We start from the raw sequence: 22,722 nt of genomic DNA, 5'->3' as shown, positions 1-22,722 counted from the left end.
GTTCCTGCAACTTTTATTGTTATGAAAGTAAAGTAATTTTTAGTTCCATCTTGTTGAACAATAAAAAAATATTGCTGTCAGCCTGTTTAACGAAGGACAAATGCCACTATCAGTTTTATTATATAGTTTTTTCTCCTCTCTCCTTCAACATTAAGTTGTCCATTCCACTTGTATTAAAAAAAAACAGTGCATAATTAAAGGTTAAAGCTGAAAGCACAGCCTAGAGCAAACTGCAGAAAAACATACAACAAGCAGACAGATTTGGAAACAAAGATTTGAGTTGATTATGAGAGAATGGAAGTAAAGAGGGAGGATGTACCAGTTTAAGTATCATGTATTGCTTGTTTGGGGTTTTGTTTGTTTGTGTTGTGCTTTAGTGTTGTTTCGAGAGAAGGAATTTGGGGGTAAAGGTGTGAGAAACAAATTTCTTAACTATTTGTAAGAATTGCCCCATGAGCACATCAATATCCATACACTCTCTTTTTCTAAGAACAGTTTGATTGCTTTAGTAAGTCAACCTATTTGTTAACATTCTCCAGGTTTGAGTTAAACTAGTCAGCAGAATTTGAAGGGTGCTCTCAAAAGCTCACTGTTCTTTTCATTAGAAATTATTTGGTAAGTTTGTAGCACAGCGTAGTCAGTGGGAACATAAATCTTTAGCTAGGAACCAGACTACTACTCAGTTCCTGAGGAACACTGATTTTCCTACTCATGCTTTAGTCTTAGAGCCATTAAAGGTTACAGCAAAAACCAGCTTTCCTTAGGATTAGAGAATTTTCAAAAACGTATCTTAAAAAATTCTTCCAAAGTCAGTCAGGTAGATGGTAAAAGTGAGAGCTTCCTTTAATCTGAGCAGTATAAAGCCAGCACAGAAGACCCTGGTCACAGATTATATAGTCCATCATATTCGACAGACGGCATTCCCAAAGAACTATCATGCAATCTCTTTCAGCAGCCTTTGCGCAAAGTAGCTCAGTAAGAGAAATACATTAAAAAGTCATTTTGGATTGATCCATAGGTGAAGTTCTCCATTAAGCTGATCTATCAAACACTGGATTAAGATTCTAGTGTTTCAAACATCCACTCAAAGTAACAAAAGGGTTCAACAACAAAGATTAAGATTACAATGTGTATTTGCGCTCAGAATATTAAGACTGAGAAAGATGTTCACTGGTTTAGTTAAGTCAGTTTCTACTCACCCTCCCCACTTATTCAGCTTAAATATATCTTCACAGGCAGCTATGAAAACCAAGAGCCATGCATACATACAATATATTCTTAAAAGACTGCTGTTTTTTTGATAATAGAACTTTCTACTGGGGGGGAGGGAAATCCACACAGAACATTGTTAGTATATGGAAAGAAGAAAATAAAGAACAATTCCATGCACAAGAGTTCTTTTCACTGGTGCGTTACATTTTTGCTTTTGTTTCAACTGACATTAAGACCAGGTATGCCTAAATATCTAGCTAGTCACAATACTGATTTTTTTTTCCTCATGCATATGTCAGTGACTATCTTCCAGATAAGAGAAAAGCACCAGAGTTTAAACCTTAATGCACATAACTGATGCAGTAACATGCAATTGACATAACTGATTCAGACTTGTAAAGCACTAATAAAAAGCTCACGACCTAACCTGAGAAAAACTTAAGTACGTTTGCATGGAGGTGCAGAACTACTATGAGGTTAAATTGCTTTTAGAATGTCGCTCTAGCACAACTCAGAAGCTGCTCCCCAAAAGATGTTCCCCATGAGAAAGCCTCAAATTATATTTTCATTGGGTAGGCTTGAAAATGTAATTTAAAAAGGACTTCTCAAAGTCATTTGCTGTTAAGTCAGAGCTCAAAACAAAGCCACCAAAAAGCTACACTAAGGACAATTATAAACTGTAAATAAATCATTAAGTATATAATCATATCCTAGTTATCAGAAAAGTAGAAGTGAAGAACAGTCTGAAGTACTAGAAAGGCATAGTTTGGTTGGTTGGTTTTTTTTTTAAACCACATTCACACCCTCACACACCCCCAATATAAGAACAAGATCAATTTGAGGTAGTAAAAATTCTTGCATGTATGCATTGGCACAGAATGCTTAATCACTTCACATTATGGACATCAAATGATGAAAATAAAACTGAATTGTTAATAAAGTCCATGCACAGGGATGCCTAAAAACACAGAACAGTTGACTTTAGATTATATATACAAAATGTGAGTTCAGCATTTAAATAAGAGCAGCTTCTCTAGAAATGTAATTTTGGGGAAATGGTGTTTGTTTAAAAATGTCAAAATATCATTCCAATGTAAGACACTGACATTAGAAGACTGTCTTGTGCAGACTAGAATAAAAAATTGCTTTTTAAAATTAAAACACTGTCAAACTGTGTAAGTTGAGTATGCTTACAGCAAGCATACTTGCAAAGAAGCACTGTTAGTAACATCATATAATGACATATAATCAAACTATAAGCTGTAAGTTTTGGTTACAGGTTCTGAATGTAAACAAACTGGTTACTCAGCAAAAGTCTTCTGACCAGCCAAAGTGGACTTCATATTATATATGAAATATATACACATAAGCAATAGCTAAGGAGTTGGTGCTCTCATTTCTGTGTGCTCCTTGTTTTTAGAAGTGTAATAGTTAACAAGTTTAATTCAGTTTCCTCATTATCAATATTTCCAACGGAGAGGCTAAATACATTCGAGCATTTTACTGGATAACCTGTCTTGAGATATTCAAGCATATTTCATTAAAGTGGAAGACCTCAGGTACTAAAAGATGTATTCCCTAAAAACAACAGAACAACTGAATTTCTTCAGAAAAGGGGAATTTTAGAGATCCAGTGTGCATGTTCAGTAAAACTGACAGAGGAGTGCAAGGCAGATGCCCTCAGAAAACAAGGCAAACAGAAGCCAAAAGCTTAGAGAGGGCCATCCATTGTGCTAGCTTATATTAACATACTAAGGGCTAGAGACATTCTCCAATAGGACAAATACAGTAGTCAGACACGCAATTTTAAGTACTGTTCTTCAGCATGCATGTTAATCATAAGGATTATTGAGCCAACTGCTTTGCTGCAGTTGAGTTACTGTTCATGCCTCCTAAAGTGTTTTTATCACACATTCAGTGCAGTATGTAAATACCTTTACTATCAGGTTGCAAGGAAGATGTGCTTGTCCAAAAGGCCATTGGATTAGATTTAAAAAGGCTAAAATTAAATCCTAAAAAAATAAATTGTTTGGATATAAGTGTTTACCTGGAATTTTAAAAGGGTAAAACAGACTTATCTATGTCGTGGAAGCATTTCATAGTCATATTTCACAGTAGGAAATTTCATCTGTTAATTCTACACAAGCTTATTCAACCCATGTGAATAGACTGCAGCTATCATCATCTGCCACGCCACTTTATATACTTTAGTTAATAAACAGACAGTATGTCTTCATAATTCTGAGACTAGTATGTAAATTAAAAAACTATTATCTGATTAAACAGTCTTGCACTGATGGGAAGCAGCACATGAAGCCTTCAAAGAGAAGTACTCTACCATTAAAATACTAGTAAATCCCATTCTTCTCACAAAGACACTCCAGCACATTATAGTGGTCATGTCGCAGCCACAACTTTTGCAAGCACATCTTTTTCAGTGTCAGAAACTGTGAAACTGAGGATGTAATCACATGAACTCTTTTCAGGCTAACATCTGGTGTTATTTAAGCTACACATCTGAAATTGCAGAGGCAAATAATTAAGACTTCAAACAAACATACAGAGAGTAGTTTTAGAATACCCATCCGTTCAGTCATGGGGATAATTTGAATTTTAGCTGAAGCATACATTTGCTGTTCTCACGCTTCACCACTCAGAGCAAAGGTCCAGGTGTATACACTACCAATCCAGCCACCTATTTAAGTCTCAAAAAATGCATCCACAGCTCCTTGGCTTAAGTGTTTAAAGAAGATTCAGGTACAGCATTTCAGAGTTACAGCTCCTACCTGAAATCCCTTTTCTCACTAATCAACAAAACTCCATCCTGCATCACACACTTTCATTTTTATGTGAAAATAATTATGACTTAAAATTCACTCCTTTAGTTGAAACTCTCAAGAACTTGTGAAGATGTGGGTATCCCCATTAGAACTGGAAGAAACTACATACTATTGAGACAACACAGAGTAATGAAGAGCATAGAGATGACTGCTTAATAAGTTGCCTAGTTGAATAAATTACTAGTTCAATTGACACTCACCTTTTTCCAGAATTCTAAATGAGAAGTTAGAGGGTCCATCTTGTGTTGAAGTAGGCAAGTTGTCTACTTTGCTGTCTAGAGGCTTCTGAGGAGCACTAGAGCTTTTTGGTGGTTCAGAGACTTCCAGATCTTTCTGTGCTGTGTTCTGAGACATTGGAATATGGTCTTCACTCTTTCTTGGAGGATTAAAGCTGAAGCCAAAGAGAGAACTAGTGGCTGAAGTATTTCCAAATGCGAAGGTCTTTGACTTTCCATTGCTGAAAATGCTCTTGACAGATTCAGATCCAAATACAAACTTTGGAGGAGAAACCACCGTTTTTGTTGGTGTTTCAGAAGTGTTTGACACCTCCGTGACTTCTACAGTTACATCAGAAGTATCATCACCATGGCTGAGGTCAGTTCTTTCTCTGGTAGTTTCTTCTAGTACAGCTACAGCGTTTTTACCACATGGAGATTCCTTCGGCGTATTGGCCCGAGAAGAAAGAGGTGTTATCAGTGTGTTTCTCTCTTGAGCATGCTTTGCTTCATCAAAAATCTGCTTAAATGAGTCTGCAACATCCTGCAGCTTGAATCGCACAGCTAGAAGTTCTACTTTTCTTTCCCCATCTGCAAAGTCACATGCAGTCCATACCCACGCTCTATCGGATCCTTTCATTTGTTGTATATTCATATCTGGTGTTATTCTATGATTGGCACAGAGTTTTAGTACCTGATCCCTTCTCATTACTATACGCACTTGTTTGTTGTCGTAGTTCTGCAATATCTTGATATCCCCAATACCTCTCTCCTTCCACTGATTAGCATCTTTGTCATATCTGTACAGCTTAGCTCTGTGACTGAAGACAACTTGCTCATTTTCCTCACCACTGGTCACTTCCACAAGGTCAGGCAGAGGCACCACAGGTTCAAAGTACTGCCCATCTCTCTCTTCTTCCTGAGTAATGTCAGAGTCTTCATCTGTGCCTACTGATGTTCTACTCTGGTTCTGTTTGGAAGGAGATTTGGATGGGCTCAAGGCAGATTTAAAGCTGAAACTAAAGCCTGTGGTAGACTCTCCAAACCTAAACAGATTTTTTCTTACAGGACTACTTGCAAGAGGTGATGCATACACAGAACTACTTACACTATCATCCAATGCTTCTTCACGCAAGTCATAGTTATCCCACTCCAGAGTAGGCCCAGTACTTTCAGCATGTGGCTTTATAACCAGATCAGAAGTACTGCTGGCACAAACAGAGTTTACATTTTCCTCTTCTGAGAGTTTAGTTTTGTCATCTGTCAGAAATGTTTTGAGATCTTTTAAGCCACACTTCATTTCTTCTGCTTTCTGTATAAGTTGAGCAGTCCTACCTGTATCAACAAGCTTATGAGGTGTCTGCAGTGGTATATCTAGTAGTAGTCTCTGACATTCTTCAAACTTCTGTTTGAACTCCTCAGCCTGCTCTGGTGTCTTGAATTTTGCTGCCAGTTGTTCCAACTTTGCCTCATCATCAGAGAAGTCATTGGCCATCCACATCCATGCTTTGTCTGAGCCAGACAGCGGTTTCAAGTTCATCGTTGTTGTTATCCAGTGATTCGCACACACCTTCAGTACCTGCTCACGCCGCATTAATATTCTTACTTTGCCATTAACTTCATTTTTAAGAATCTTCAGGTTGCCCACTCCACGTTCTTTCCACTGGCTTGTTTCTGGATCAAACCTGAACAGCTTTACTCTTTGGGAGTATAACACTTTCTCATCTTCCTCTCCTGTAAATGGTTCTACTTTTTCAGGCATCTGAACTATAGGTTCAAAATGGATATCATCACTATCCTCTGTCTTATACACATCATCATCCTTCTCACCAAGGTCAGCAGAAGTGTTTGCTTTGTGATCCATTTTAGAAGCCTGCGAAGAAAACAGCTTTTTATCTGCATCTGAAAAGCCTTTGAAGTTAGGGTCTTTTTTGCCAAACTGAAAGCTTTCCCTCTGAGCATTTTTTGCAAGCTCAGCAAAAGTAAAAGTGCTGCTATTTTGTCCAAAAACAAAGTCACCTTTCTCCTTGTTTGCTGTTTCTTGAAATTGGAATGTAATTCCACTATCTGAAGGAAGTTCCTTTTTGTCTTTTTCATCAATGCTTTTTAAGAAGCCAGTTGTACACTCTTTGGATGGCTCATCTTTCTTTGTGGTATTTTTACTAGACTCCTGTATCCCAAATTTAAATCCATCTGGAGGCACTGGCATTGAAAAGCTAAATCCTTCCTTTGCAGGCTTAGCTTCAGTATCAAAAGGAATCTGAAACGTAAATGATCGTGTCTTGCTTTGCTCACCATGACCAAACTCACACTTAAAGCCTGTTCTTAACTGTCCTCCATCACGTTCAGATAATTGACTTTTCAAGCCAAAAGCAGGAGTTGATGAAGCATCACCAGCAGCCTTACTAGATGGATTTGGTGTTTGGCAGGCTACGCAGGCTGGTGAAGAACCTTCATTCCTCACAAAACAAGTATTACAATCCCACTGCCCTTCCTTTTTAGTAAAAAGCCCTTCAAATCCATTTTTCTGTGGCTTATTTGCGTCAGCAGTGGAACCAAACCTGGGAGCAGGGGATGTCTGAACAGTAGGTACAGGCACACTTGGTTGACTTTGCGAGTTAGGATTCTGACAAGAACGACAGTTCGCATCTTTTGCTTCATTTTGGATTAGGTGTACAGAGCAGTCCCACTGACCTTCTTTTTTAGAAAAAGCAGTTCCCAAGTCATTTTGACTAGCCTTTGGAGCAATCGCTTGGCCAGTTTTCAAGGAAGTTTGTTGACCAGATACCTCTGTATTAGTTTTGTTTGGTTGCTGGCAGGCACCGCACTTGGAGGCAGAGGGTTCGTTTCTTACTAAACAGACGCTGCAGTCCCATTGACCTTCCTTTTTAGCAAAAGCAGATCCAAAGTCGTCCTGCACAGTGTTACCAATGGCTTTGCAACTTGCAGCAGACTCAGTTAATGGGGTGCCATGTGTTTCCCACATATCTGGATTTGGACTTTGACACGATACACAGTTCTTTGCAGTTGCTTCATTTGGAACTAAACATACTTTACACTCCCATTTATCCTTCTTCAAGAGATGCTGCCCAAACCCATCAGAAGAATAGGTTTGCGGGGCCTGCTTTCCAAATGAAAAAGATGTAGGCTCAGATGCAGTTGATTGAGCTGTAAGGCTGCCTTTACTATCAGGTTCACTGCTCACCCCATCTTTTGGAAACTGAAATCCAAAGTTCAGGGTCCCAGAACTGGATCTGCTAGGCTCCTTGATGTCCTGATTTGTTGTTTCTCTTGCAGTCCCACTATTCTGAGTCACAGATGTGTCAACATTTGATCCCAAGGTTTTCAAAATATTCTGACACTCCTCAAATTTACTTTTGAAAAGCATTGCTTCCTCAGGTGTTTTAAATCTAATTGCAAGCTGTTCTGGTTTTGGCAACTCGTCTGCATAATCTAAAGCATGCCATACAAATGACTTATCTGATCCAGCATTTGGAGTTAATTTCATATCAGTATTTATGTAGTGATTTGCACAGATTTTCAGCACTTGGTCTCGTCTCATCAAAAGACGAAATTTGCCAGATACTTTATGTTTCAGTATTTTCACATTTCCAACACCCCTTTCTTTCCATTCTTTAGATTCTGCATCAAAACGAAAGAGCTTGGCTCTGTTGCAGAAGAATTCTTCCTCATCTTCCTCACCAGTCTTTACTTCAATCTTGTCAGGGAGCGGCACCACAGGATCAAAATGAGGACCGTCATCGTCCTCATCTCCACCATGGGTGCTTCCTCCCTCTGTTTCATGACTTTTATTGGCCAAATCCGAATTTGAAGTCATAAAAACAGACTTGCTTGGTTCTTGGACACTAAACATATCGCTCTTCTCAAAACCCAGGTTTTTGTGTGCATTTTGTTCCATGGTTTCTCTAAAAGAGATGCCTGGAAGATGTTTATTGCTAAAATTTAAGACATTTTTTTGACTATTTGTGTGATCATTAACTGTTCTTTGTTCGACGTATCTATCATCCTGTAAAGATTTATCAGATGTCAGAAGACCCAAGAGGCTTTCGCTACTATTAAAAGCTGCATTAGCTGGCTGCGTTGCAACTTGAAGAGAAGAAAAGGTGAAGTCTCCATCATTAGACTTGAAGTTAGTGTTGAATTTAAAAGTTGTTGGCTGACTTGACTGTGCTGGTGTTGGCAGAGATGGTTTTGATCCTTCTACTGTTCCTGACTGTCCGAATTTAGATTTCGAAGATTCTATTGCTTTTGATTCTGCTACGAAATAGCCTGGTCCAGGCAATGGTGGATTTGTGCTTGCCTGTGGAACACTGTAATTGCAGTAATCATCACCCCTATGAGGAGAAATGAGTCTAGTAGCAGGAGAATCAAAACGCAGAGATGTGCTATATATTTCTTGGGAAAACATACAAGCGGAAGTGTTTTGCAGAGGTGGTGTATGCATTGGTTGTTGATAAGCATATATATGTTGCTGAGGTGTAAGTCGGTTCATGCCATAGAGAGGAGCCTAAAGCAAAAGCAGAAAACAATTGCTTTGCTTATTATAGTAACTGACAACAAAGTCTCACTGTGCTGAAGCCCACATAACAGGTACTCTTAAAAGCAGGGCATGCTTTCATACGAGTTTAAATCTATACTAATTTTAACTTAAACTGATTACTTTAAATCTTGAAGGGCATCTGAAAACAAGGATTGAAAAGGGGCCACAAGATAAGTGGGCTGGATGTTTTTTAATGAAAAAAGCCTTGAAAGCCCCATTCTCTTTTGGGATACTACTTTGGGGGAAAAAAAGTGCTATCACACATACACTGTAGCAGCCATATACTAACTATTACAGACATATTATGGAATCATAGAATGGTTTGGGTTGGAAGGGACCTCAAAGACCATCTAGTTCCAACCCCCCTGCCATGGGCAGGGACACCCTCCACTAGACCACGTTGCCCAAAGCCCCATCCAACCTGGCCTTGAACACTTCCAGGGAGGGGGCATCCACAGCTTCTCTGGGCAACCTGTGCCAGTGCCTCACCACCCTCACAGTAAAGAATTTCTTCTTAACATCTAATCTAAATCGACCCTCCTTCAGCTTAAAACCATTACCCCTTCTCCTATCACTACATGCCCTTGTAAAGATTTCTGGACTGCGAGTGTGTATTGCCAGCTCATGTTGAGCTTATCAACCAACAATTATGGTGGCTTTTCCTCCCAAACCCCGCATCCCAAAAGTTAGGCAGAAAGATAAATTATCAGTTTATCCCTAGCAGTCTAAATTTACCAAATACTATATAAGGAACTGCAGTTACATCCAACTACATATAGAATCAAAAGCACTGATTCATTTTCAGCAGATCATTGGAAGTAGCTTACGTGGATAGATTTGTTCTCACCTTCGTTGGTGTTACATTGGTTGCAGCAGTTCTGAGAAGATACTGAGAGTTATAGGCAGGTGACTGGCTGTAGTAAACAGACGGGCCAGTGGTAGCAACTAAAAACGAACATCAGAAAAAACAGTTTATACTCGAATTTTTTTGTTGTTTTGAACGGACTCTCCCCAGCAATCGGGTTTTAATTGTGAATCATTAAAACATTTCTGCAGCATTTTCAAAAGTCTTACTTGGTTTAGCAAAGCATTTAGATAAAAATTCTGCAACTTACCTGTTAACGGAGCTTCATGAAGATTTTGTGCTCTCTGATAACCTTCTGACATTGTATTTGTTCCATAGCTTTCAGTAGGCCATCGATGAGATGATGCATTTGAGTTGGAATTATTAAGTTTCATTTCTTGCATTTCATTCTGTCAAGACAGCGTGCCAATCAAGAGCATAAGTATGTATTACGTAGGTGTTTGTAGAAGAATAATGCCTACCCTTCTTCTATTTAAAAGCACGTTCAACCTCATTAAAAACAAAAAGTTAAATAAAGCAAGAGGTCCCTGCCAGAATCATCCAAGATCTGCCCAGTCAGTACAAAGTACTAAGATAGTGTTTTAAATCCAGAAGTAAAAGAAAACAACCAAACAAAAAAACACCACAGAGCCAAGTGGATAAGAACCAAGCTGACAAAAGCAGAACTCTTCCTGCATACAGTCCATAGACGGGTTGACTCTGTACCCCTGCTCAAGTCCCAAATAAGAGTTGAGCAAAAAGATTTACTCTTGCAATCAGTTTAGACAAATGCTTACAGAAGGTCATTCCACTGATTTAAATAGTAGTATAGGAAGTGTAAGTTAGCCCATGCTACTATCACTAAGTCCTTCCCATAAATAAAAGGCCAACTGTTTTTCACTGAATATGGTGACAAAATTGTTTACCTTTAAAGCTTCCACTTGCTGACAGATCATTTGAAGTATAGATCTGTGATCTTCTGCCCACTGAGGAGGAGTTTTAGGAGAAAACTAGAAAAAGAGAAGTTATTTGGATCTTGTGAATTTTTATTCAAGCATAACAATTCCCTGAAATAACAACTGGCTAACATACCTTGTAGCTCTTCGTTGGTGAAAGAGAGAACTTAGGTGGTGATGGAGTGGAATGTTTCATCTCTGAATCTACAGCTTGTGATAGACCATTCCTGAAGGCAGGACTTCCCTCTTCACCATTCTCGCCAAGTTCCTGGATCACTGTATCTAGCATTTCCCTCACAGTTTCAATAGACACTGGCAGCTGGAAAGTTATTTGAAGCAGGAGTCATGATTGCAATTCTCCCTCAGAGCAAGACAGACTACATTCAGAATTCTGGCTGAACAATTCACAAGGCTTTCGTTACACAAATACTGTTTTTTCAGCAAAGCTCTAAGTCTGTTAAGGTTAATGTAAGAAAACAATTCACACAAATATTTTTATTTTTTCAAACTATCGACCTCTACAAAAAGATAAGTGACAAAACCTGTTTGTTTACATTTTTCATCCACAGAGTACTCAATATTGCGTGATCTAGTAGGTTACAGAAGTTACCCAGACCTTATCAACCCATTAGCGTTAAGCACGTTATTTGGCTTGAGTGAAGAAATAAGTTTAACTTGCCTTAATGCAATGCCTGGTCTAACAAAAGCTAACAAGTGCAAACTGTTTCATTTTGAAACCGTAGCCAAAAGGCACTGCATCTCTTGAAACAAGTTTTTAAAGCAATTACTTACTTTCTCACTTACTGACATATCCGAGGAGCTTTCCTCAATGATCTTCATTAGATAATGCTTGCTTTTAAGAAGATAGGTTTTGTGTTCTTCTTGTTCTTCTGGCAGCATGGCATCATTTTCAATCTCTTCTGCCTTTCTTTGGAAGATCTAAAGAACAGGACGCAGATTAATTAGGATCAGACAGAATAAAGCAAAGCATTTTGGGATAATGCAATTTATAAACTTACCACAGCAAGATTCCAGTATGAAACCACATTCTTAATAGCTTCAAATGCTAACAAAGCATCATCAGTTTTGCCATCAACTGCATCCAACATTGCAAATGCTATACGCGCCTCTTCTTCATATGCTGCAACCTGAAAGACCTACAAAGAAAGTGAAAGACAACTCATATCTAACAATGAAATGACACATCCATTATCATCTTTCTTCCTATAATACAGGGAATATAAAGCTTTACAGAAAGTGGGTACTAAGGGCGTTCAATGCCTTCCAATCATACACACAGTTTTAAAGGTAAGAAAGTTGTAAGGAGAGATTTTCTTCCCCCTTTATTGGGCACTAATACTACAAAATCTCAGCATTAACAGTTTTATAGTAATAACGTTAAGTCATACAATGCAGAGAAAAAAAAAAACAACTATGTAAGTTTCTGACATAGACCCTCTCTTACTTCAACCTTGCCTTATCAAGCTGTACCTGAATGTCTACACTATGGAAGTGTCTGAAGAGAGGATCAGTAGGTTCAGGAATATTCCTCTTCTTTTTGATAGTTTCCAGCATAGGCAAAACTTTCTTCCAGTAATAGACACTTCGTCCAATGTATTCCTTCTGGTCATAGAAGGAGTTAAGGCTAGTGCCCTGGTGAAGAAAAGGGGATAGAAACACATGTCAACAGATTCAAGTCAAGATGTTATTCATACATATCCTTCTCCTGTTTTACTGAAAAGTTCCAAAAGTGCTTCTCTGACACTTGAGATAAACCTCAGGGGGTTTATCTCAAGAGCTAAAGTAACACACATGTAGCAAACACCACTACAGTTTAAGACAAAATACTTTATGGGGTGACTAGAGCAACTAATTTGCCTGACAATAAACAACAGTTCTCAGTAATATATTCTCATCTGATTTATCCCCCCCGCCCCGCGCCATCTGTTCATAGTTTGGAAAATAAGAAAGAAAAACACCTCGGGTTCTACATATTTAAAAAAATAATCTCAGCTTACTGTTTTTTGCAGGCTTTTTGCCCAGTGTATAATTAAGGCAGGTTGAAGGCCATGCTTCTCCAGTGTTCGCAAAGTACTTATTCCATGCTGTACAATAAGCCTCAGTTTTGCTGCTGTTCCTGGTCTGAATATCAGAAGAAAGAAACATTCCTTGATTAGCGTTCTCTATTTTTCATCTGTTCACATGTCATTTGCTTGATGAATATAGCTCACAGTTTTAGTCCTAACCTGCCTCTAGTTTAGAAATGCATTGTTAGAAGTGAAAACTCCATTTTTAGAATTTTTTCAAGCATATCAAGTCCCTACTACAACAAAAGTTTCAACATCCAAAATATGCGAAAAAAGAAGTTTACTTTTACAAGAACCTATTGGGACCAATCCAAGCTGCTGTAGCAGAGGCTGCCTAAAGGCTTGGTCAAACATTTCCAAACTGAAAAAACCTTACATTGTTTTTCTCTGAATAAGAGTACGAACGGCATCCCACCAGCATCTTTGCTTTTCAGTATAGAGCTGTTTGCACACTGGCAACGGTAAGAATTGAGGCTGATGTGCGCCGTAGTGAGAATTAAACTTCTCTTGCAATTGTAAGTTGCTAGTGAATACCACCCCGAGTAGAAACACCTGGTTTTGTAAAAAGAAAGAAAAAATAAAAGGTATTAAATACCAAAAAACTTAAATTGTATAGTACATTTAAGAACCTGGCAAGTTTACTTACTTCAAGGTCCAATAGGCAAATGGATTCAGGAGCATCTGTCTCAATTCTCGATGTTTCTTGGGGCAAGTGAAAAAGCTGTTTTAGCCATTTGCGCATTGGGGGTAAGACTGACATGGAGTTCCACTGCAAGCCAAGCCACACAAGGTGCTGGAGACTGCCATTGTGCATTCGAACAGCACCTATGCAAGAACAGAGTTGGATGCAGACGTCAAATTCCTACAGGCGAGCAAGACTTGTACCTGATCAAAGCTGTGTTTCACATTTCACTCTGTCAGAGCAGCCAAGGATACTTTGCAGACCAACGAGCATCAAGATTCCAACTTTCACTTATGAAAGATTATGAACTTCAAAAAGCCAAACACATCAAGTAGACAGTTCATCTGAGTCTTTAAGCCATCAACCCCTTAAGCTTCTGAGGGGGTGACTCTCAGATTTCCTTTCACTTCCATCCTCACCATATTCAGTCCAACAGGTGACTATTTTTAGCAAACCTATTTACTACTTCAAAATCTTTAAGGAATTATTTAAGAAACACTTCTTTACTTTGCAATGAAGTTTAAGTCTTGCCTAGGACATTAGGGTAACTTTGGACAGCTATTCCAGGTATCTCTTCTGTTGCAATATGAAGTATTTGTAGAACAGTTCTGGTACAGGAAGCTGTGTCGTGTTTGAGAAAATAACACCTCTTACCAATGTCATATTTATTAAGTTCCACTTGCACTGGTGCTTGTGTACTGACATTTCCAATATCATCCGTGCCAATAAAAGATCTCTCTCTAGAAGCTCCACTCTCAAACAGGCTATCAAACAATGTAAATGAACCACTCTTGTTTGCAAAAGATTCCACAATCTCTTTAAAGAAGTCTTGCTTGCCGTGGCTTAAGTTCAGCAACATATGACCTAGGAAACAGAAATACCACTCCACATAAATCAGTGAACATAAGGAAAGTAATACTTGATGTATTGGACTGTTCTTGCTACCGAAGGCTGGGTGGGAATCAGGATTTCTCCTTATGAAACCTACAGATTGTTATGTTCTCCCTGTAATTAAGGCCACTGTTTCAGCACATAGGCTTCCCAAGCTTTTAGTGACAACAGTCCCGAGGTATTTGTAAATCCAGTTCTTTGGTAAAACAAAGACATCTTATTATTACTGTTCTAGGGGCACTGCAACTGTCTTTAAAATAAGTAACTAATACAAGAGTAGTCTGTCTTATCAAAATCTATTCTGAAACAATTGAACCCAGTGCCTAGTGGGTTGGTTTGTTTTCATCTAGGCCTTGCAAGAGTTTGTAGACTGCAAAACTGTCTATACTTAGCAGCAAAACCAACAAAGCTGATTAACAAGAAAGAGAATGTAAAGGACAGGGTAACAGTAATATTTTCCTTTCCTCTTGGGTTTAACAATACTTGCAAAATAGCATCAGCAAGCAGAAGCCATTTCCAGTAGATAAGAGACCATGTAAGTTAAATTCTAGCTTAGTGTGCTGGAGAGGCAAAAAGGAGGAAGACACACACACTTGGAAGAAAAAAACAAATCAGAATGCACTCTACTAGCACACTAAAGAGGAGGAAAAAAACTTCAGGTGTCAGGATCAAACTACTGTTTTATTTTACATATGTAGTCAGAATCTAGAAAGTTTTATTGCATATTGAAGTGTTAACATTACATTTCAAGATAACGAATGTGTTCTTTAACAAACTACTTAGTTACTTTAAGAGCCATCTGCAACAATAAAATGGAACTATGTAGCTATTTTTATTACCAGACTGGCTTTTCCGATCACAGGCCAACACTTCTAGCACATCTTGTCCAGTTTGATCCCCCTTTATTAATTTTGACTTTGGTTTAGGAACCTGGTGAAGTAAGCAGAAAAACGTTACAGATTTTCACACGAGTGGATCTTTTAGTCTTAAGAATGCTTCTTTTTAGCATTAGAAAACTGTAGAAAAAAATACATAATTCGTTCTGAAGGTACTATGTCACACATCCCCAGGGAGGGGTGAGGAACCCACCCAAAACACAAAACCCCAGGGTGGGCAATTATAGCTATTGCAAGTAACATTAAGCACACACAAGAGCAAGTAATACCTGGAATGCAAGCAGTGGTATGAAAAGGACAATCAATTTTACTTTTAAGCTTAGTTTTAGTTCTGCTGTCCATGCAACAAGTATATGGGAACCATTCAGTTCATCCCCTTCCCTCCCTATAGGAGGGAAGCCTAACACTTAACATATGTGTTCAGCTGTATTATAGAAAAGGGAATATACTGTAGGGAAAACTTGCTGGCCTTTAAGAATCAGGTTACTCTAACACAGGAAACAGCTGAAGTTGCACTTATACCTTATTCATGTTATTTGAAACCTTTCAAAGAATCGTGAAAGAGTAGGGTTTGGTGAACAAGGAGGAAGTCTTTCCTTAGGCACACAAACACTAGTTCATCTCAGGAATACGGGAGTCCAATGCATGTACAGCAAGAACATTTCAAGAACTGCATCAACTGAAAAATAACTTACCTGGAAACTTATCAGATAACACAACGCTGCTAGTTCACACACAGCTCTCCACTGTGCCTCATTGTGTTGGGCCATTTTCAGTAGCAACGTTCCAGCATGCATGTATAGCTGTCCTTTCATTTCCACGTAGGTACGAGACAACTCATCAACCCCACTCACATATGGTTTCACTGACTGAAGCACACGATCAAAACTAAAATGTAGAGAAGACTCATTCTAAACAGAGTCCTGGTAAAAGCTATAGCAGGTGGTTTCAGTTGATGTTATTTAACTGTGAATCAAGTAACTTCATGAGTCAATGGTTAGTACCGTCTCTGTTAAACTCAGGTTTAAGTACAGTGATGATCTCAAACTCCCAAAACTCTCAACTTAGTTTACTGAAGTAAAACATATTTAATATTACCTAGGTATTTACAGTCTTTTTCAGCACATCTTTGCACAGCTGGTTTCAAAACTACTCTCCTAAACCAGGTGGTTAAACTTCTTCACTACTGCAGATTTAGAGACATGCAGGAGATGCTAGTCACTCTGCTCTTCCCTGTCCTTCATTTATCAGAAAGGCCCAAGATACAGCTAGACAGGGTCTTCAAAACTAGAAGGTACTGTACAAATCTGAGTAGCTGTAGGCTAGTGCACAGCCCCCACTCAGGAGAGGCTTTCCAGAAAACAGTTAAAACACTCTTTCAATTACCTGACAAAATTATAATGACTGTTAGCATTGTCATGATCTGGAAGTGCTCCAGATATAATCACCTTGAAAGGCTCTAATAAAATGGCAGCAGAAAACCCAAGATAGTTTTGGTCAGTGTTAGAAGAGAAAAAAGAAGATAAAACAGTACAAGAAAGACATGGAGCTGTTGGAGAGAGTCCAAAGGAGGGCCACGAAGCTGATCAGAGGGCTGGAGCACCTCTCCTGTGAGGACAGGCTGAGAGAGTTGGGGTTGTTCAGCCTAGAGAAGAGAAGGCTCCAGGGAGACCTTATAGCAGCCTTCCAGTACCTGAGGGGGCCTACAGGAAAGCTGGAGAGGGACTGTTTATGAGGGAGTGCAGTGACAGGACAAGGGGTAATGGGTTCAAGCTGAAGGAGGGTCGATTTAGATTAGATGTTAGAAAGAAATTCTTCACTGTGAGGGTGGTGAGGCACTGGCACAGGTTGCCCAGAGAAGCTGTGGAGGCCCCATCCCTGGAAGTGGTCAAGGCCAGGTTGGATGGGACTCTGGGCAACGTGGTCTGGTGGAGGGTGTCCCTGCCCATGGCAGGGGGGTTGGAACTAGATGATCTTTAAGGTCCCTTCCAACCCACACTGTTCTATGATTCTATGAAATATGCTTGGGCATTAAGTATTCCTCATCCATTGCCTGTATTACTTCAAATACGCATTCAAGATTAACAGACGGAAGAACATTGTTTTACAAAAGACAATGTAATAGCCTGTCATGTTAATTAGTTAATTTTTTGTGTTTCTCTCACCTGAAACAGGACACAGACATTGCATAATTGAGGAACAAAGGTAAGTCAATAATAATCATTAAGAAAGGGAAGATAACGGAAAGAAAGAAACGCAGATCTTAATCTATTGACTACAAACATTGTTTTGTACTACTCTAGGTGTGCCACAGGTGATATGCCTTGAAGTCAGCTGGCTCTGTAACACCACCAGTTTTCCCTGACGGAGACTGTTCTTACTGCAAGTGGCTTCCTCCCTCCCAGTTATACTACATATCTAAAGCTCCTAATTATTCTAGTATGTGTAGCATTAATTTAGAACAAAATGAGCAGGACAAAGCTGAAACACAAGAGGTGGGTTTAGTTTTCTTTGGTTTTGTTGTTATTTTTGGGTGGGTTTTCTCTAACTGTCTGGGAAAACTGGATTAGTCAATTGCTGAAGTACAGAACAACATTCTCTTACTGAAGGGAAAGTACAAAGTTAATTGACCCAGGATATCAATATGCCTTCTCCATGGCTCTGTGCTGCCTATTCAAACAAGGCTTGCATCTCATTCAATCTTGGGGTTCAAACTCAAGTAAGAGCCATTCTTAGTGGCTAGTACAGAGAATCTCCTTGCCCATCCACAAACAAGTTAAGCAGTGAAATCAAAGCTTGATAGATGTTGTGTGACCCAGGGGGAAAAAAAAAAGCTTAGAGATTTTTTTTTACTACAGGAAAGTTAAAGCAGTACCTTTCAAGTGCCTCTCTGCATTCCTGAACATCTCTAGAAGAAAGTGTCATTTTGACAAAGCTAGAGTAGGCCAGCAGATGATCTTTCTTGATAGCTCTCCAGTTATTTTTATCAGACTCCAAGTCTTGTAAAGATTCCAGATATTCCTAAAGAAGAAAGTTCATCACAGGATAAGGAACAGTCATCCTTCTATGAAGGCAAGGGCAGTATTTGTCCAAAACATATTAGTAGCATTTACTGCATAATCCAGTTTCACAGGTGAGACCTTAACATATTCTTCAGCAGCAAAGTTCCAGGGAACTATTTGCCTGAGCAATTTTATCCCTAATGGAACTGCTGTTATCTAACTCAGCTTTTGAAGTTAGAAACTCAATAGCTCTATAAGGCTTAATTTTAGGGAGAAAACTCCAATTAAAAAAAACCCCACTAATTCCACTGGTTTCAGCAGATTTGCATTTGAAGGAGTTAAATCACTTGAGAAACAGCTGTCAGAGCAATGACACTATGAAAAATAGACCAGTGAAAAAGACATGGAAGACTATCACAGGATCGAAATATGATTAAACACCTCAAATGTCTCTACAACACAGGAACACCATTCCAAGCTTGACTGCAAAGGGATTTTCTTCTCTGCCTCCTGACAATGGAGCACAGCATCTCTTAGTCTATTATTTGAACGGTAGAGTGCAACTAGTCTGATGTTTATGTAGACATCATCTGGTCTTGCATAAAGTTCTGCTTGAATCAAGTCAAAAAGCTGATTCCATCCATCTTCACCTTTACAATCCAATAACTGCTCCTATTAAACACGAAGGCAACATGTTAACATTTCATTTCCCACACGAGTCTTTTCAGCAACTACAATACAGACAGTTTTCTCTCCTCCACTATGTAGACCACGCTACTCAAACTACACTACTCTTTATAGCTTTCAGGTATTACACAAAGTTTGATGAAATACTCAAATATTTTAAAAAATTGAGATAACTATCTAGAAAAAATTCCTCAGAATTTGCCTCTTACCAATGGTAAGTAATGCTTGTCAAACCATTTGGTTCAATGACAGCATACCCTGCCATAGACTATCTTGCTTAAAAACCTACATCTTAAGTCTTCAATGTGGTTGCTGCCTAGCTACATAAAATTAATATATCTGTGCAAAAGTGAGATCGCACAACTGAAAGCATTTACACAGTATTTGAGAATTATGGCATTTGCCACATTCTGCAGAGTTGATCATAATATAGATTTAAAAACAAAGAAGTAGCATAGAATAAGAAAGCCTGAGTTCACAGGCCTGCTACCTTTCTGTCAGTCACACAACAGAAAGATCAAGTAATGCCTAGCTAGTCTTAACTTCTCAGATGTGACAACTTAACAGTTTCTCAGCATTTCTGAAGACGATTAACCTTGAAACATTAAAAAAGGGTATGAATGCCTGTAGCTGCAGATTTCTTGAAAGCTAGACAAAAACATCAGACTGCAAAGAAAGTAATGTCTAATAGATTTAATATTAAAGATTCTAAAATAGTTTAGCCAGGAAGAGTTTTGTGTGAGATGACATGCAAAAAGCACTCCAGTCAGATGCTGAAAGTTTTTTTTAAGCCACAGAACAGAGGTAATTTGGAATTTACCTTCAACCTGTAAACAGCAGGACTCCCAGGGAAAAGCTTAGCAGCTCGCTCAACCCAGTATTTTGCTCTTCCATCAGTAATGTCATTGTTGCATAGTAACTCTGCAATCTTCAAGACAAGATCTTTCTGTGTTGGGTTCAACTCCACAGAACGCTAGTTTTTCCGATGCACGCACAGGAAGGAAAAAAAAACAAACAAAACAAACCAACTTGATCTTACGATCCATATAGCACAGGAAAGAAAGTTATCTCCCCCCAGACTCAGCTATTCAGATTAGTTAGATCTATCAATACAGAATACGTTAAAAAAAGCCTTTCTAAATGCCACTACTAGTTCACAGCACCCAGGCACAACTGCTGGAATTCAGAAGAGCATAAGAGAAACAATACAAAAGCCAGCTCCTCTGCATCTGCCACTAGTTACTGCTATACACAGGCAGTAGGACTGTAAGGACATCTAGCCAGATGCAGGCATTTAAAATAAAAAAAAAAAATTAGTTAAGACACACAGTTTAATAAGTGTGATAGCACTTCACGGAGTTGTGTTGGCAACCAGGCTTCTGAGCACATCATCTCCCTCCCCAAAACCAGAACAAACGCATTCCGATTCAGAATTTGACATTTACATACTTGCCTAATCAAAATTAGATTTGGCCACCCCTTCTGCCCCCGCTCCCTCCAAAAGCAACCAAACAAAAAACACACTAGGCCTACAGTTTTCTAGTAGCAACTAGATTCCTCTTGTCATCACGGTCCACATTAAGGAATTCTATAACAGTCACAGATCCTTAGTCCAAAAGCCAATGTATGACATGGGAAGAATTTAACAGCAGGTAGCACAAAGATCAAGTCCAGAACAAAAAACCCAAACAATGAATTTAAAAATATACTACTGAAGCAAGTGATATCAAGTGAAGAATCTCCTGTGTGGCGCTTCATATGCTTTCCATCGTCAAATGTGTATAAATAATACGGTATTTCCAGGAACAAGTTTTCTTCTATGGGTTTGAGAATGTCCAGTACAGAAGGATTTTAAAAGTCCATTTACAAAGGAATAAAGCAAGACATTAGGAGTCAGTGCAGTACTTACCTTGTAACACCCAAAAGCTTTTTCTATGTTATCCTCAGCTTCGTAAATTTGTCCAAGAAATCTGTGTGCTTTGGGATCTCTCTCTTGTACATTGAGGTAAGTAGATATATACCTATGGAGGGGAAAAAAAGTCAGTTACTTGACCAATATTTTTCAATAATACTCCTCCCTCCCGAGCTATAACAACTTAAACTGCCATACAGGAAGTATAGACATATTTTGTTCTAGATAACTTGTCTGAACCTTACAGTAAGAAGCAACATTGTTTTACATATACAGATGTCACTTACTTGCCAGCAATTATTTGTTTATTAAAAACAAACAAAACCAGAAACCAACAGCAGTTTGCAGAAACAGTAAGAGGAAAAAAAAGCCATTTCAACCAGTTAAGTTTTTTGGTACCACATAACTAATCTTTTAAGTTGTTATTTTATAAAGATTTAAATGGCACTCAATATCCACATTTACTGCTATCTTAAAACAGCACGATATTGATCTTGGCTTCTCTGGTCTACCTCATATTCATGTAGCTTTTCTCTTATACTTTAGAAAAACATACATTAATGCATGTTACCTTTTAGCAAGTTCATATTCTTTTATTTCAAAATACAGCTTAGCAAAGAGGAATCCTTTCATCGATTTCTGAAGGAGAAAAAAAAAACATGACAGACACTTTAGATGTACAGTACTTTTAAAGTAATTCAATAGGGTAACTCTTCAGCAATGCATAATACTTTTAAATGACTGAATTTGACAACTAGTTAACAGCTCAAATCCACTCCTCATATTTAAGGCTTTGTTTTTTCATTCTTAAACCTACATGTTTCAAAGAGTTAAGAGTTTTTCCTATAATTGGCAAAGGCTACTAGGCAAAATAGAGATTACAAGTGAACCAAGCAACAAGCTCTTACACATGTAGCATTTCATAAACACTTGTGGTTAAAGAGAGAAGAAGAATGGGTCAGCTACATTTAATCTCGTGTTGCAATGTAGCAAAGAAAAAAAAATCCTACAAACCAAGAGAGATCTGTCATTCAGCCTTGCTGTAAGTATGCTGTTATCAGACACTACTGTTTAAATATAATTGAGGAAAAAACAATTTCTACCTAAGTTATTCTCAGTTTGGGTAAGAAATGTATTTATGCAGTAGTTTATTTCTGATGTTGTCAGCCTAAGATCACTTGAACATACACACTCTATAGGCAAAAAGTGAAACATCTACCCCCTGCCAAAAATACCTTTGGAGAACAAGGAAGCAACAAAGGCAAAACAAGATGAAATGCACAGAGGCAGGCAGAGAGCAAGATGGCAGAAGCATGGACAGGAGGAAAGGAGTGAAAAGACTGAGCTAAAAAACAAGCGAAGACCTCGAGGTAGAAGTAAACCAGACAAAAATTTAAAGCTTGAGCTCCAGGTAAAAAGCAGATTTTGCTTGTGAACAAAAAGATACTAGAACTACGACTCCGAACAAGCACATACATTTTGAATACACTTGAATTACCAGTCTCCCTCCTTCTCCCACCTCCGCTACTTGTGCAAAATTTTAAAGAATGGTTTAGAATGAAAGCAGGCCTCTAAGATACTTCAAGTTTTCAGTCTGTACTTTTGAAGTATGTTATAAAAAGGAAACAATACGTCAGAGTAGAGTCACACTTGGCATCTTTTAAACACAGATGAAATGAAACCTCAAAATAAGTGCTTAGTAGCCTTATAAACATCCCCTCTTAAAATCAACACAAGAACACCAGCAACTATTTCTACCATTAACTGCGCTATACAATTAGTTGTAAGCATTACTTCAACCAACCAACCTCTAAATATGCACCAGTTGGCCTTAAGCAGAACAGAAAGAGTTCAATAGGAATATCAAAACAATTAAAGAGCATCTCTGATTCTGGCAGTGATGTACTTGACACTGTCTGGTCTAAATAGCTCCCAAG

The 22,722-nt window shown here is 38.5% G+C and overlaps 1 protein-coding gene across 2 annotated transcripts in view; it reads right to left on the bottom strand.

Annotated features, from left to right (window-relative positions):
- RGPD4 (RANBP2 like and GRIP domain containing 4) overlaps window positions 1-22,722 on the bottom strand; it is a 33,791-nt gene that overhangs the window by 9,610 nt on the left and 1,459 nt on the right. Inside the window, exons 2-21 of one of the 2 annotated variants that reach the window (XM_054817592.1) lie at window positions 21,357-21,424; window positions 20,783-20,894; window positions 19,694-19,846; window positions 18,628-18,858; window positions 18,060-18,205; window positions 15,880-16,072; window positions 15,128-15,218; window positions 14,052-14,261; window positions 13,362-13,540; window positions 13,092-13,267; window positions 12,647-12,770; window positions 12,120-12,281; window positions 11,648-11,785; window positions 11,421-11,567; window positions 10,765-10,947; window positions 10,599-10,682; window positions 9,944-10,082; window positions 9,676-9,773; window positions 4,253-8,795; window positions 3,147-3,224 (exon numbers count right to left, since the gene is read on the bottom strand). In XM_054817592.1, the coding sequence (XP_054673567.1) occupies window positions 3,147-3,224; window positions 4,253-8,795; window positions 9,676-9,773; window positions 9,944-10,082; window positions 10,599-10,682; window positions 10,765-10,947; window positions 11,421-11,567; window positions 11,648-11,785; window positions 12,120-12,281; window positions 12,647-12,770; window positions 13,092-13,267; window positions 13,362-13,540; window positions 14,052-14,261; window positions 15,128-15,218; window positions 15,880-16,072; window positions 18,060-18,205; window positions 18,628-18,858; window positions 19,694-19,846; window positions 20,783-20,894; window positions 21,357-21,424 (7,255 nt within the window). The remainder of the gene's footprint in view (window positions 1-3,146; window positions 3,225-4,252; window positions 8,796-9,675; window positions 9,774-9,943; window positions 10,083-10,598; window positions 10,683-10,764; window positions 10,948-11,420; window positions 11,568-11,647; window positions 11,786-12,119; window positions 12,282-12,646; window positions 12,771-13,091; window positions 13,268-13,361; window positions 13,541-14,051; window positions 14,262-15,127; window positions 15,219-15,879; window positions 16,073-18,059; window positions 18,206-18,627; window positions 18,859-19,693; window positions 19,847-20,782; window positions 20,895-21,356; window positions 21,425-22,722) is intronic. The other variant, XM_054817600.1, reaches the window with a different exon arrangement.

This window comes from Grus americana, chromosome 1, assembly GCF_028858705.1.
Source record: "Grus americana isolate bGruAme1 chromosome 1, bGruAme1.mat, whole genome shotgun sequence".
NCBI lineage: Eukaryota > Metazoa > Chordata > Aves > Gruiformes > Gruidae > Grus > Grus americana.
Note: the sequence above shows the minus strand (reverse complement) of the source record. Positions and strands in the feature narration are given on the sequence as shown.